Source organism: Moschus berezovskii, chromosome 13 (assembly GCF_049115385.1).
Source record: "Moschus berezovskii isolate FMDL1 chromosome 13, NW_MosBer_1.0, whole genome shotgun sequence".
In the NCBI taxonomy this organism is placed as follows: Eukaryota; Metazoa; Chordata; class Mammalia; order Artiodactyla; family Moschidae; genus Moschus; species Moschus berezovskii.
The window spans coordinates 13,117,200-13,130,665 of NC_142472.1; the positions used below are offsets into that span (position 1 = coordinate 13,117,200).

Here is a 13,466-nt window from a genome sequence, read left to right on the forward strand (position 1 = left end):
TGAGTCAACTCGTCGCATGAGGTGGCCAAAGTATTGGAGTTTCAGCTTTACCATCAGTCCTTCCAATGAATACCCAGGATTGATCTCCTCTGCTGCTGCTGCTGCTAAGTCACTTCAGTTGTGTCCGACTCTGTGTGACCCCATAGACGGAAGCCCACTAGGCTCCCCCATCCCTGGGATTCTCCAGGCAAGAACACTGGAGTGGGTTGCCATTTCCTTCTCCAATGTGTGAAAGTGAAAAGTGAAAGTGAAGTCGCTCAGTCGTGTCCGACCCCTAGCGACCCCACGGACTGCAGCCTACCAGGCTCCTCCATCCATGGAATTTTCTAGGCAAGAGTACTGGAGTGGCTTGCCATTGCCTTCTCCGTGATCTCCTCTAGCCAAGTCCAAAGATGCTGTCTGGCAAACCCCTCCACAAACAAGCGGACAAACACATTTCCCCCTGAAATGGCTTTATTATATCTTGCTTTGTTTCCTTGCTATAGATTAAGCAATCTAATACAATCTCTAAACCTCCAGATTGTTTGTAAAACTTGTGTGTGTGTTTATGTGCATTTCCATAGATTTTCTTTAATTGGAGAATATCAAAGATCAAAGAGTTAAGATCACATCTTTCGGCTCCATCAGCATGGCAGGTCCTGCGGGTTCTCAGGGTACTTGACTTGCAGATTCTTGTCTGAAATTTTGGGTTTGTGGGAAGAGTTGGGGAGAGGGGGTTCCTTCAGGGTCCAGGGCAGACAACATTCACCCTCATCACAAAGGAGGGCTAAGAGTTGATCTGTTTTCCACTAGTTCAAAATTCAACTAGTTTATAAATATGTAGATGAGGAAATTGAGCTTTCCAGGTGGCGCTAGTGGTAAAAGAACCTGCCTGTCAATGCAGGAGACATGAGAGACTCCGGTTCAATCCCTGGGTTGGGAAGATCCCCCAGAGGAGGAAATAGCAACCCACTCCAGTATTCTTGCCTGGAGAATCCCATGGACAGAGGAGCCTGTCCCTACGGTCGCAATGAGTTGGATACAACTGAAGTGACTTAGTGTGAAGACAGGCACACACAGATAAGGAAACCAGGATGAACCTTTGTGAATGAAAGGTATATCCAAAGTTTCTCTTGGTAACCACATGCAACCCCAGCTGCAGGCTTTTGGAGGACTCCAAGGGAGGGTGAGAGGGCCAGGGTTCCAAGTCTGTGTCTCCCTGGTCAGCTGGCAACTTGGGAAAAAGAGGAGAGAATGGATGGTAGCTTAGCCTTAGAGCAGCACTAGGAAAGCCCAGGGTGTGCGGAGGGTGTGGGGGGAGCTGCAGAGGAGTGGGGCGGGAGGGTTGGATAGGAGTTTACTGCAAAATTCTCAGCTACCCGAGGAAAATCACGTTGCATCATTCATCCCACTGGATTTGTTCCCTCCAAGTGGGCAAGAGTCCTCCGTGGATGTAAAGCAGTATATACGGCCCTGTGAGTAGACACCATGTCTGGTCCTGCCTTCTTTATCCACAAAAGCTTGCAATCCCAGTCTGTGAGGTTCATGGGCAGGCTGGTCTTGGGCTGGAGGTCCTGAGCTGTATGTTTTCAAAACACTGACATCCTGCAGCTAGCCTTAAACCCTTGCAATCTCTTCCAACTTTCAGAGAAAGAAGTAGAGGCTAAAATGATGGGGTTGTTCCATTACAAAAAAATTCTCATATCTTTGGTGCTGGCTTTTATTTGTGTGCTATCTAGTTTAGTTGAAACATATGTATCTGGTTTTGTTGAAGCTTGGTAGATTATTGTCTCTAGTTTATAGAGAGTCTGATAGGCCTAGGTAGTCTGTAATTTCCCTACAATTGAGATCCGCTGTTGTGGCCAAGGGTAGGAAATAGACTGCATTATTCCACAATGTCCTTTGAATGGACATGGCTCCTTTGTGGCAGTCTGGTGCTCTGGTAGCAACTGTGAATCGCACAGGACTCTAGGACTGATAAGGAAAGAAACTGCCTCATTCTCCTTGGTTCTCAGTCCCGACTAGTTTTTACCTCCTGTTCTTAACTTCACATGTGTTTGGTAAACTCACACCATTCTTTCAGTGAGGTTTAAGGGATGGAGGTGACATTTCTCAATCAGTCACTCTTCAATAAATCCCACACTGCACTGTTGTTTTTTAAAACAATGAGGTGGTTGTTTCTACCTACAGCCTGCCTTTTCCTGATATGATTATGGTTTAAAATGGCCCCATTAACATGGCAGGGGTTTATTTGCGATGACAGAAGTTAATTTTGCTCCTTACTTTAAAGCCATTAAAAGAACCAAACTTTTTTTTTTCCAGTAACAGTTGCTGCTTCACTAGCTTTTCGGCACAAGATAAATTTAGCTAATGTTACTCATGATTCTTTTATTCACAAATGTTTATTGAGGCCCTCTGTGTGTCAGCTTCTGGGGTACAAGGTGACTTCTTGTTTCTGCTTTCAAGGAGTCGACAGATAGGCTATGAGGTCTTAAATCTGGAGTTGCTAAGAACAGATTTCAGGAAGTGCTACTTCGGGGACTCCCTGACTGTTTTCTTTGGGATTTAAATGACTGCCTTCTATCTGTGCAAGAGCGCATTATGGCTTTTGGCCAAGGGACAGGCTGTGGTCTTCTGGCCTCACAGCATCCTTGCTGGTCAGCAGTGCCTGACTCCTATCACCCCGAGTGCTGTGTCTGTGAGTTCTGCCAGTAGCATCATCCCCAAGGGTAAACTAACTGGACCAGGAGAAACGCATTCACTTTGGATCAGTAATACTTGGTCCCAGGGAGCACTCGGGCTTCTCTGGTGGCTCAGATGGTAAAGAATCTGCCTGCAATGCAGGAGACACAGGTTCAGCCCCTGGGTCAGGAAGATCCCTTGGAGAAGAGAATGGCAACCCACTCCAGTCTTCCTGCCTGGAGAATCCCATGGATAGAAGAGCCTGGCAGGCTACAGTCCATGGGGTTGTCAGAGTTGGACATGACTGAGTGACTAACACTTTCACTTTCGGGGAGCGCTGGCCTCTCGGTGAGGATTCTGACAACTGCCCTCTCCAACTCTGGCAGGTTTCCTATCCTTGAGCTATTCTTGCCCCATTTCATTGAAAATAAAAGTGATAGAGGTTTAAATGTATTCTGAGGTTTCTCTTGAAATCCCTTGAACTCTGTCAGACCTCAGTGCCTTTGCACATGCTGTTTTCTTTGCCTAGAATGCCTTCCTCTCCTCTTGCCTGTTTCCTGAAAAGCTAAAATGTTCCCTCCTAAATGATGTTCCTTTAGTGACCTGTCCTGTCCCCAGGTAGCTGATCCCTTTCTTCTTTGTAAGATAGTGAAAGTGAATGTGTTAGTCACTCAGTCATATGCAACTCTTTGCGACCCCATGGACTGTAGCCCGCCAGGCTCCTCTGTCCACAGAATTCTCCAGGCAAGAATTCTGAAGTGGGTTGCCATTTCCTTTTCCAGGGGATCTTCCCAAACCAGAGATCGAACCCAGGACTCCTGCACTGCAGGCAGATTCTTTACCATCTGAGCCACCAGGGAAGCCCTTGTTATATCAATGCTATTGTATAGCCTTGTTCTATTCATCTGTCAAAGGACTTAACAATTAACACGTGAAAGGTGCTCAGTCATGTCCGACTCTTTGCGACCACGTGGACTATACAGTCCATGGAATTCTTCAGGCCACAATACTGGAATGGGTAGCCTTTCGCTTCTCCAGGGGATCTTCCCAACCCAGGGATTGAACTCAGGTTCTCCCGCAATGCAGGCGGATTCTTTACCAGCTGAGCCACAAGGGAAATCCAAGAATACTGGAGTGGGTAGCCTATCCCTTCTTCAGCGGATCTTCCTGACCCAGGAATCAAACCGGGGTCTCCTGCATTGCAGGCGGATTCTTTACCAACTAAACTATCAGGGAAGCCCCTACCAATTAACAGCTTCCATTTATTGAGCACTTATTCTGTGTGCAGTGGTGTCCAAGTGTTTTTCTTGTCTTTTTGAGTGGTGGTGGTATAGTGACAGTTCTATGAGGCAGAGTTGTACTTTATTAAAATAATTTCTCTGTCCGTCTCCCCAAGTAGGCTGTGATAGTGGCGTGTACATCTGTGCATGCTATTCATTTGGTATCTCTAGGATCTGGCAGAGTGCCTAATTAATACACAGTGGGCACTGCATAAATATGTAAGTGGATACATTTTACCAACAGCTATTTACATCTGAATAATAAGCTAATTGTAAGTAATTCTTCTTTTAAATGAACTTCATGCTGAAACACATAGTCAAAATTTTAGCAAACACTGATAAGCAAGAAGAAGAAAGTTAAAGTACAACTCCGCCTCCTTCCCAGTACTGGAGAGTGTAAGCAGCTTGCTCAGGGACACACAACTCCTCTTTGACTGAACAGAGTCAAGGTCAGGCCCTCTGGTTTGGTGCACTCTAGCTCCTAACACTGCATGGAGCTGCTGATCCCTCTTTCCCTTCAAACACCACGCGACCCCTTCCCCCGCCACACACAACATGAACAAACTACATTAAATGGGTTGGAAGAGCTGAAATTTTAAAATGAAATCCACCAGACACATCGAGTTGGAATGCATGAAATCTACATTTAAAAATGCCCAATATTCAGTCTTTTAATGCCTTTGCACTTCCTATCGCACCCCTCATTTAGGGCCACCCAGACTGAGAGGTGCGGAGTGAGGCAGTTTGGAAAGAGAATGCATTCTAAGACAAATGGAGGTTCGAATCCCACCTGTGCCACTGGGTGTTATCAGGAATAGGTTGCAGTTTTAGTCTCTTCTATAAAATAGAGCTAATAAGAAATATTTCTCAGCTTTTTGTCAAGTTTAGAAGTAATACTGTGGTGAAGTGCCTCATGGGTGATTATTTTGTTTTGGTGACTGAATCTTTTTTTAATTTTTATTTTATTTTGGAGCATAGTTGATTAATAATGTGTTAGTTTCAGGTGTATGGCTAAGTGATTCAGTTGTACATATACATGTATCTATTCTTTATCAAATTCTTTTCCTAGTCATGTTATTACAGAATGTTGTTCAGAGTTCTCTGTGTTATACAGTAGGTCCCTGGAGGGGGAAGGTTCAATTAGGAGTTTGGGATTGACATGTTCAGGGGGGTTCTCAGTCGCTCAGTTGTGTCTGACTCTTTGCAGTCCCATGAACAATACAGTCCGTGGAATTTTCCAGGCCAGAATACTGGAGTGGGTAGCTGTTTCCTTCTCCAGGGGATCTTCTCAACCCAGGGATTGAACCCAGGTCTTCTGCAATGCAGGTGGATTCTTGGCCAGCTGAGCCACCGGGGAAGCCCTTTTAATTCTCACAGCATTTAACTTTTATATCGTAGTTAGATGTCTTTAGTAACTTGCCTTACAGTCATTTTCTTAGAAATTCAATTTCTTCTTTTTAGAGATTAAAGAGAAAGAAGTGGCCAATTGAGGCTGTTCAAGCAATTTTTGTTTAAAAGTGGATCATTGTTTTCATTACACTACCATTAATGTTTTCTATTTTCCTTTATCAGCGAGTTACTTTCTCTCGGTCTGTATTGCCAAACTGAACTCTCTTGTCTTCTTGCAAGATGAAAGGAGACAGCCATGAATGAGCCACTAGATGATTTTGCAAATGCCTCTGATTTTCCCAATTATGCAGCTGCTCTTGAAAATTGCACCAACGAAAAGATTCCACTCAAGACGCATTACCTCCCTGTTATTTATAGCTTCATCTTCCTGGTGGGTTTTCCCGGAAATGTGATAGCCATCTCCACGTACATCTTCAAAATGCGGCCCTGGAGGAGCAGCACCATCATCATGCTGAACCTGGCCTGCACCGACCTGCTGTATCTCACCAGCCTTCCCTTCCTGATTCACTACTACGCCGGCGGAGAACACTGGGTCTTCGGGGACTTCATGTGCAAGTTCATCCGCTTTGGCTTCCACTTCAACCTGTACAGCAGCATCCTCTTCCTCACCTGCTTCAGCATCTTCCGCTACTTTGTCATCATTCACCCCATGAGCTGCTTCTCCGTCCACAAAAAGCGATGGGCTGTGGTGGCCTGTGCGGTGGTGTGGATCGTGTCGCTGGTGGCCGTCCTTCCCATGACCTTCCTGATCACAGCCACCACCAGCACCAATAGATCCGCCTGCCTTGACCTCACCAGCTCTGATGACCTCACGACCATCAAATGGTACAATCTAATTTTGACCGCCACCACTTTCTTCCTCCCCTTGGTGATAGCGACGCTCTGCTATACGAGGATTATCTACACCCTAACGCGAGGACCTCGGACGCACAGCTGCCTGAAGCAGAAAGCGCGCAGGCTCAGCATTCTGCTGCTTCTCGTGTTTTATATATGCTTTTTGCCCTTCCATATCTTGAGGGTCATTCGGATCGAATCTCGCCTGCTTTCCATTAGCTGCTCTACTGAGCATCAGATCCACGAAGCATACATCGTTTCGAGACCGCTAGCTGCCCTGAACACCTTTGGTAACCTGTTACTGTACGTGGTAGTCAACAGCAACTTCCAGCAGGCTGTCTGCTCCGTGGTAAGATGCAGAGCAGGTGGGGACCTGGAGCAGGGAAAGAAAGTCAGTCAGTCAAACAACTCTTGAAGCACTCCATACCCTCAGCCAAATTGAAATGCTGATACTTTAATAATAGCTTCTCAGAAGTCGGGACTGTCTCCCTCAGTGGAATTCTCAGTCAATATTGTGCACCCAGGTCACCACGTCCCAAAGCCAGGGCTGGGTTGCTGTGAGTTCTTTGCAATCTGTTTATTGAGATCTCCCCTTGGGTAGGTATAAGAATGGGATACATGCGTATCAGTAAAGTATTCAGATGCCGAGTTGGAACCATGGGAACTCAGGGCCCTCTGGGAGGACATCTAGTCTCACCAGATTTATATATAATTACACACACACACACACACACACATATTTGCACATTATGTTGCTGTTGTTTAGTTGCTAAGTCGTATTTGACTCTTTTGCAACTCCACGAACTCCCACCAGGCTCCTCTGTCCATGGGATTTCCCAGGCAAGAATACTGGAGTGGGTTGCCATTTCCTTCTCCAGGGGATCTTCCCGACCCAGGGATCAAGCCTGCATCTCCTGTGTTGGCAGGCAAATTCTTTACCACTGAGCCACCAGTATATATATAAAAATTGAAGTTCACCTACTTGCCATAGATTTAATGCCATGATAAAATAAAGCCAATCTTCTCACTTACATTTTTTTTTGCTGTTTTGCTCAGGTCTGTTTGTCGTGAGCATGTAAACTACTCAAAGCCTTATTTGTGTATTTTTTAATATTCACTTTTTAAAAACCTCATGTCTTTAAATTTTTTTTCAAAATATGCTCTGAAATTACTAAACTGTGGTTTTCACTAGGCTTTAGTCAGTTTTGTAGATTAAAACAACTCAGTGTGATACTCTTGTGACAATTCAAAGATCTCCATGCAAATAGCTGAAACTAATACTTGCAAGATATTTGGGGAATTATGTTTTTATAGTTGTAGATCATTGAAAAAATTGTTATTGAGGGACTTCTCTGGTGGTTCAGTGATTAAAACTCCATGCCTCCACAGTAGGGGGCACAAATCTGATCCTTGGTTGGGGAACTAAGATCTTGTGTGCTGCCCAGTGTGACCAAATTTTTTTAAAAAGTAATTAAAATAATAAAAATTCTTATTGAATTTATTAAAATTGTTATTTTTTTAAGCTGTACTAGTAATTATCAACATTTCTTGGGGAAGGAAGAAGCACTTTGGGGGTAATAGAGTACTTTAAAACATAATGTTTATTTTTTTCATTTTTTTTGGTCATTCAGTCATGTCTGACTCTTTGTGTCCCTTTGGATATAACTGGCCAGGCTTCTCTGTCTATGGGATTTTTCAGGCAAGAATACTGGAGTATACATTTCCTCCTCCAGGGGATCTTCCCCACCCAGGGATCAAAACCAAATCTCTTGTGTCTCCTGCATTGCAGGCTGAGCCATCAGGGAAGCCCCATGTATATATTGAGTATTAAAAGGGGATGACAGAGGATGAGATGGTTGGATGGTATCACCGTCTCAATGGACATGAGTTTGGGTGAACTCCGGGAGTTGGTGATGGACAGGGAGGCCTGGTGTGCTGCGGTTCATGGGGTTGCAAAGAGTTGGACATGACTGAGGAACTGAAATGAACTGAACTGAACACTGTTTTGATTTCTGTGAGAAAATATTCTAGGAAATACTGATTCTCCTTAGATACCTTTTCTTTTGTGTCTCTGTTGAAAATATGTTCTCTGTTGTAACAGCTAAAGCTATTTCTGAATTGTGTATACTTAATTAGCACTAAATGTAAATATTTAAGAAAATGCCTAGTCTGGATACTCAAAACCCTGGTAAATGTGTTGATACAATTAATAAACTAATTTAAAATCACAGAATAGGCCGATGATAGTTTTCTGTGAAAATGTAGCCTTACCACCATTCTATTTACTTGAAGCTTATGTGCTCCATGTTTACGGTACAAAAATAATTGTAAGAACCAGTTATGGAATAAGGCTGGAACAGATGATTTAAACAGAGCAGAGTATACCATAGGAATACTTTGTGATTTTCGGGGTCTTTGAGAACTTGCCATCTGACTCAGACCTAGGTGAGGATGCTTGTTGGGACACTCCAGGCAAGCAGAGGAGGAAGAGGAAGGCCAGCAGCTCTGTACATGAAGTTCTCTGGATGATCATGCCTCTCCACACAGAACCTTCTGAGCCATCCTCTCCTGGGCTTGTGGGATCTTAGTTCCCTGACCAGGGATCAAACTCAGGCCCTCAACAGTCAAAACTTGCAGTCCTATCCTGGGTGGTTGTTGCTGTCGTTGTTTTTGTAAATACCACGTGGAGTGATTTACAACAGCCAGGACATGGAAACAACCTACATGTACATCAATAGAGGAATGGGTGGAGGAGATGTGGTGCATATATGCAAAGGAATATCGCTCAGCCATAAAGAGGAATGAAACTGGGTCATTTGTGGAAATGTGGATGGACCTAGAGACTGTCATACAGACTGAAGTAAGTCAGAAGGAGAAAAACAAATACTGTATATTAACGCATATATGTGGAATCTGAAAAAAAAAATGGTATGGACGATGGTATTTGCAAAGCAGATAGAGATACAGACATAGAGAAAGAAGGTATGGGAGAAGAGGGAGGTGGTATGGATCAGAAGACTGGGATTGACATACATACACTGTTGATGCTATGTATGGAGTAGGTAGGGGCTTCCCTGGTGGCTCAGATGGTAAAGCGTCTGCCTGCAATGCGGAAGACCTGGGTTCGATCCCTGGGTCGGGAAGATCCCCTGGAGAAGGAAATGGCAACCCACTCCAGTACTCTTGCCTGGAAAATTCCATGGACGGAGGAGCCTGGTAGGGTCCAGTCCATGGGGTTGCAAACAATCGGACACTTTCCCGACTCGTGTCCGACTCTTTGCTGACTCGTGTTCAACTCTTTGCAACCCCACTTTGACTTTTCATGAAATAGCTGAGTAATGAGAACATGCTGTACAGCACAGGGAACTCTACTCAGAGCTCTGTTCAGTTCAGTTCAGTTCAGTCGCTCAGTCGTGTCCGATTCTCCATGACCCCATGAATCACAGCACGCCAGGCCTCCCTGTCCATCACCAAATCCCGGAGTTCACTCAAACTCATGTCCACAGAGTCGGTGATGCCATCCAGCCATCTCACTCTCGGTCGTCCCCTTCTCCTCCCGCCCCCAACCTTTCCCAGCATCAGAGTCTTTTCCAGTGAGTCAACTCGTCGCATGAGGTGGCCAAAGTATTGCAGCTTCAGCTTTAGCATCAGTCCTTCCAATGAACACCCAGGACTGATCTCCCTTAGAATGGACTGGTTGGATCTCCTGGCGGTACAAGGGACTCTCAAGAGTCTTCTCCAACACCACAGTTCAAAAGCATCAATTCTTCGGTGATCAGCTTTCTTCACAGTCCAACTCTCACATCCATACATGACCACGGGAAAAACCATAGCCTTGACTAGATGGACCTTTGTTGGCAAAGTAATGTCTCTGCTTTTCAATATATTATCAAGGTTGGTCATAACTTTCCTTCCAAGGAGTAAGCGTCTTTTAATTTCATGGCTGCAATCAGCATCTGCAGTGATTTTGGAGCCCAAAAAAATAAAGTCTGACACTGTTTCCACTGTTTTTCCATCTATTTCCCATGAAGTGATGGGACCAGATGCCATGATCTTTGTTTTCTGAATGTTGAGCTTCAAGCCAACCTTTTCACTCTCCTCTTTCACTTTCATCAAGAGGCTTTTGAGTTCCTCTTCACTTTCTGCCATAAGGGTAGTGTCATCTGCATATCTGAGATTATTGATATTTCTCCCAGCAATCTTGATTCCAGCTTGTGCTTCTTCCAGCCCAGCATTCCTCATGATGTACTCTGCATATAAGTTAAATAAGCAAGGTGACAATATACAGCCTTGACGCACTCCTTTTCCTATTTGGAACCAGTCTGTTGTTCCATGTACAGTTCTGACTGTTGCTTCCTGACCTGCATACAGGTTTCTCAAGAGGCAGGTCAGGTGGTCTGGTATTCCCATCTCTTTCAGAATGTTCCACAGTTTATTGTGACCCACACAGTCAAAGGCTTTGGCATAGTCAATGAAGCAGAAATAGATGCTCTTCTGGAACTCTCTTGCTTTCTCCATGATCCAGCGGATGTTGGCAATTTGATCTCTGGTGCCTCTGCCTTTTCTAAAACCTGCTTGAACATCTGGGAGTTCACGGTTCACATATTGCTGAAGCCTGGCTTGGAGAATTTTGAGCATGACTTTACTAGCGTGTGAGATGAGTGCAATTGTGTGGTAGTTTGAGCATTCTTTGGCATTGCCTTTCTTTGGGATTGGAATGAAGACTGACCTTTTCCAGTCCTGTGGCCACTGCTGAGTTTTCCAAATTTGCTGGCATATTGGGTACAGCACTTTCACAGCATCATCTTTCAAGATTTGAAATAGCTCAACTGGAATTCCATCACCTCCACTAGAGCTCTACGGTGACCTAAATGGGACGGAAATCCAAAAAAGAGGGAGCATATGTATACTCATAGTTGGCTCACTTTGCCGTGTAGTAGAAACTAACATAACACTGTAAAGCAACTGTACTCCAATAAAACATTTTTAAAAAAGCCCCTTCACTGGAGGCCTGACTTTTCCATCTGAGTAGCCACACAGTGTGATTTTTGTTGTTGTTGCTGTTGTTTAGTTGCTCAGTCATGTCTGCTGCTTTTGATACCCCATGGAGTGTAGCCCGCCAGGCTCCTCTGTCCATGGGATTCTCCAGGCAAGAACACTGGAGTGGGTTGCCACTTCCTTCTCCAGGGCATCTTCCCAACCCAGGAATCAAAGCCATATCTCCTATATGGGTAGGCAGCTTCTTTACCACTGTGCCACTCGGGAAGTTTGAGTTGCGTTCAGATGTCCCCTGGGAACATGGAAGCTCAGTATCTGTCCTCCCCACAACCCCCACCCAAGGATACGCAGCTCCTCTCCTGGGCCATCACCAAAGCGTGACCAGATAGATCAGCCTTTCTACCATCATTGTTATTCTAGCTCTGGGCTCAAGCCCCTTGCCTTTCTATTTCTTATTGCAAAGGTTTCACCCACCAGAGAAAATCCACCTGAGTCTCGACTTGTCACCGTAGCTTCTTTTACCCTTTTCCTTCCTCCCCCAAATGTACAGAACAGCAAATCATCTCTTTCTGATGCAGGTCCCTCCCGCTGTGTCTTTGGTCTTTATTCTGCTCTCTTAGGGACTTGCGCCGACGCTCGATGCCACTTTCTCAGAATTTTAACATCTTTATTACCCTGAGCAGTTGACCTCAGCTGGGGAACATGGAACATGCATCATTTTCCTTTATCCTCAGAATTCCTCCACTTGATTCAGCAGTTCTGTCATTCTCTTATCTGACCGGTTCCCTGCAGTCGTGGGTCAGGCACAGATGACTCTCTGCCCTCCAGGGTTCTGCTGATAGAATGTAATCACAATGATCCTAGCTAAATTAGATTCAAAGGGTCACTTTTCTTTTCCTGAGTAAAGCGTTGTGCACACATTGTGCCGGAGGATGCAGTTTGGAACTGAAGCCAGAAAAGAGATTGATGATACTTCTGAGACTAGACTGGGACCTGAATGCCCTTTGCCCAGTCCTCCAGTTGTAGGCAGAGAAAGGGAAGGAACAAAAGAGCAGGGCTCTGGCTGTCTGCCATGAAGGGAGCTGGCTGGTCTTCCCACAGCCTAGGGACCGGAATCTGCATCCAGACACACCTGTTCTGAACTCAGGAGACAGTAACCCCTCCACTTCATCTTTAACTTTGTAATTTGTGTGAGTGTGTGCTTAGTCCTGTCCAACTCTTTGTGAGTTGCACTGTAGCGCACCAGGCTTCTCGTCCATGGAATTTTCCAGGCAAGAATACTGGAGTGGATTGCTATTTCCTTCTCCAGGGGATTTTCCCAACCCAGGGATCAAACCCATGTCTCTTGCATCTCTGGCCTTGGCAGGCAGGTTCTTTACCAATAGCGCCATTGGGGAAGGCTTCAAATAATCATAAAAATTAGAGAAATTAGCAAGTGACCTCACATAGCCATGCTTTAATTTCACCAAGAATCAGCCATCTACCATCCTTGTTTCATTTATCCTTTCCCATAGATTTTTTTTTTCCCTAGAACATCCAACAGCTAATCCTAGAAAACATAGTAGGATTCCCCGATGGCTCAGAGGGTAAAGTGTCTGCCCGCAATGTGGGAGACCCAGGTTCGATCCCTGGGTCAGGAAGATCCCCTGGAGAAGGAAATGGCAATCCGCTCCAGTACTCTTGCCTAGAAAATTCTGTGGATGGTGGAGCCAGGTGGGCTACAGTCCATGGGGTCGCAAAGAGTCGGACACGACTGAGCAACTTCACTTTCACCAATAAATTCTTCCACATTGATCTCATTCAAAACACGTGATACCAAAACAAAATAAAAAATGGTCCCTTCACATTATCAATATCTGATCCATATTTTCTCTCCCCTAGTTGCCTCAAATGTGTCCTCTCACAGGTTTTTTTTTCCCCAAATCAGGTTCCGAACAAGGCATATGTGTTACACTGGGTTGATATATCTGTTAAATTTCTTTTAGTCGATTAGAGTTACCTCTCCCTTTATTTGTGAACAAGCCCTGTTGTTTGTTCTCTGGAATTTTCCACATTGTGAATTTGATTGTTTGAACTCCGCTTTGTTATTTATCAATAGTCCTCCATGCCTTGTATTTAAGTTGGAAGGTAGAGCTAGAGGTAGAATTAGATACAGGTTCGTTTTTCCCTCCCTCCCCCCAGCTTCCTTCCCTCACTTCATCCCTCCTTTTCTCTTTCACTCTTCTACTTTTTTAAAAACAATATCTATTTACGTATTTGCATCGGGGCTCAGTCGCAGCACTC

The 13,466-nt window shown here is 44.8% G+C and overlaps 1 protein-coding gene across 1 annotated transcript; it reads left to right on the top strand.

Moving 5' to 3' along the window:
• The first annotated feature begins 5,586 nt into the window (after positions 1 to 5,586).
• Positions 5,587 to 6,600, top strand: OXGR1 (oxoglutarate receptor 1). Its single transcript, XM_055426803.2, has one exon. The coding sequence runs from the start codon at positions 5,587 to 5,589 to the stop codon at positions 6,598 to 6,600; it is 1,014 nt and encodes a 337-aa protein (XP_055282778.1).
• The last annotated feature ends 6,866 nt before the right edge of the window (positions 6,601 to 13,466 follow it).

Excerpts from the sequence above, each read along its gene's own strand:
- OXGR1 (XM_055426803.2), top strand. The coding sequence starts at position 5,587 with ATGAATGAGCCACTAGATGATTTTGCAAATGCCTCTGATTTTCCCAAT.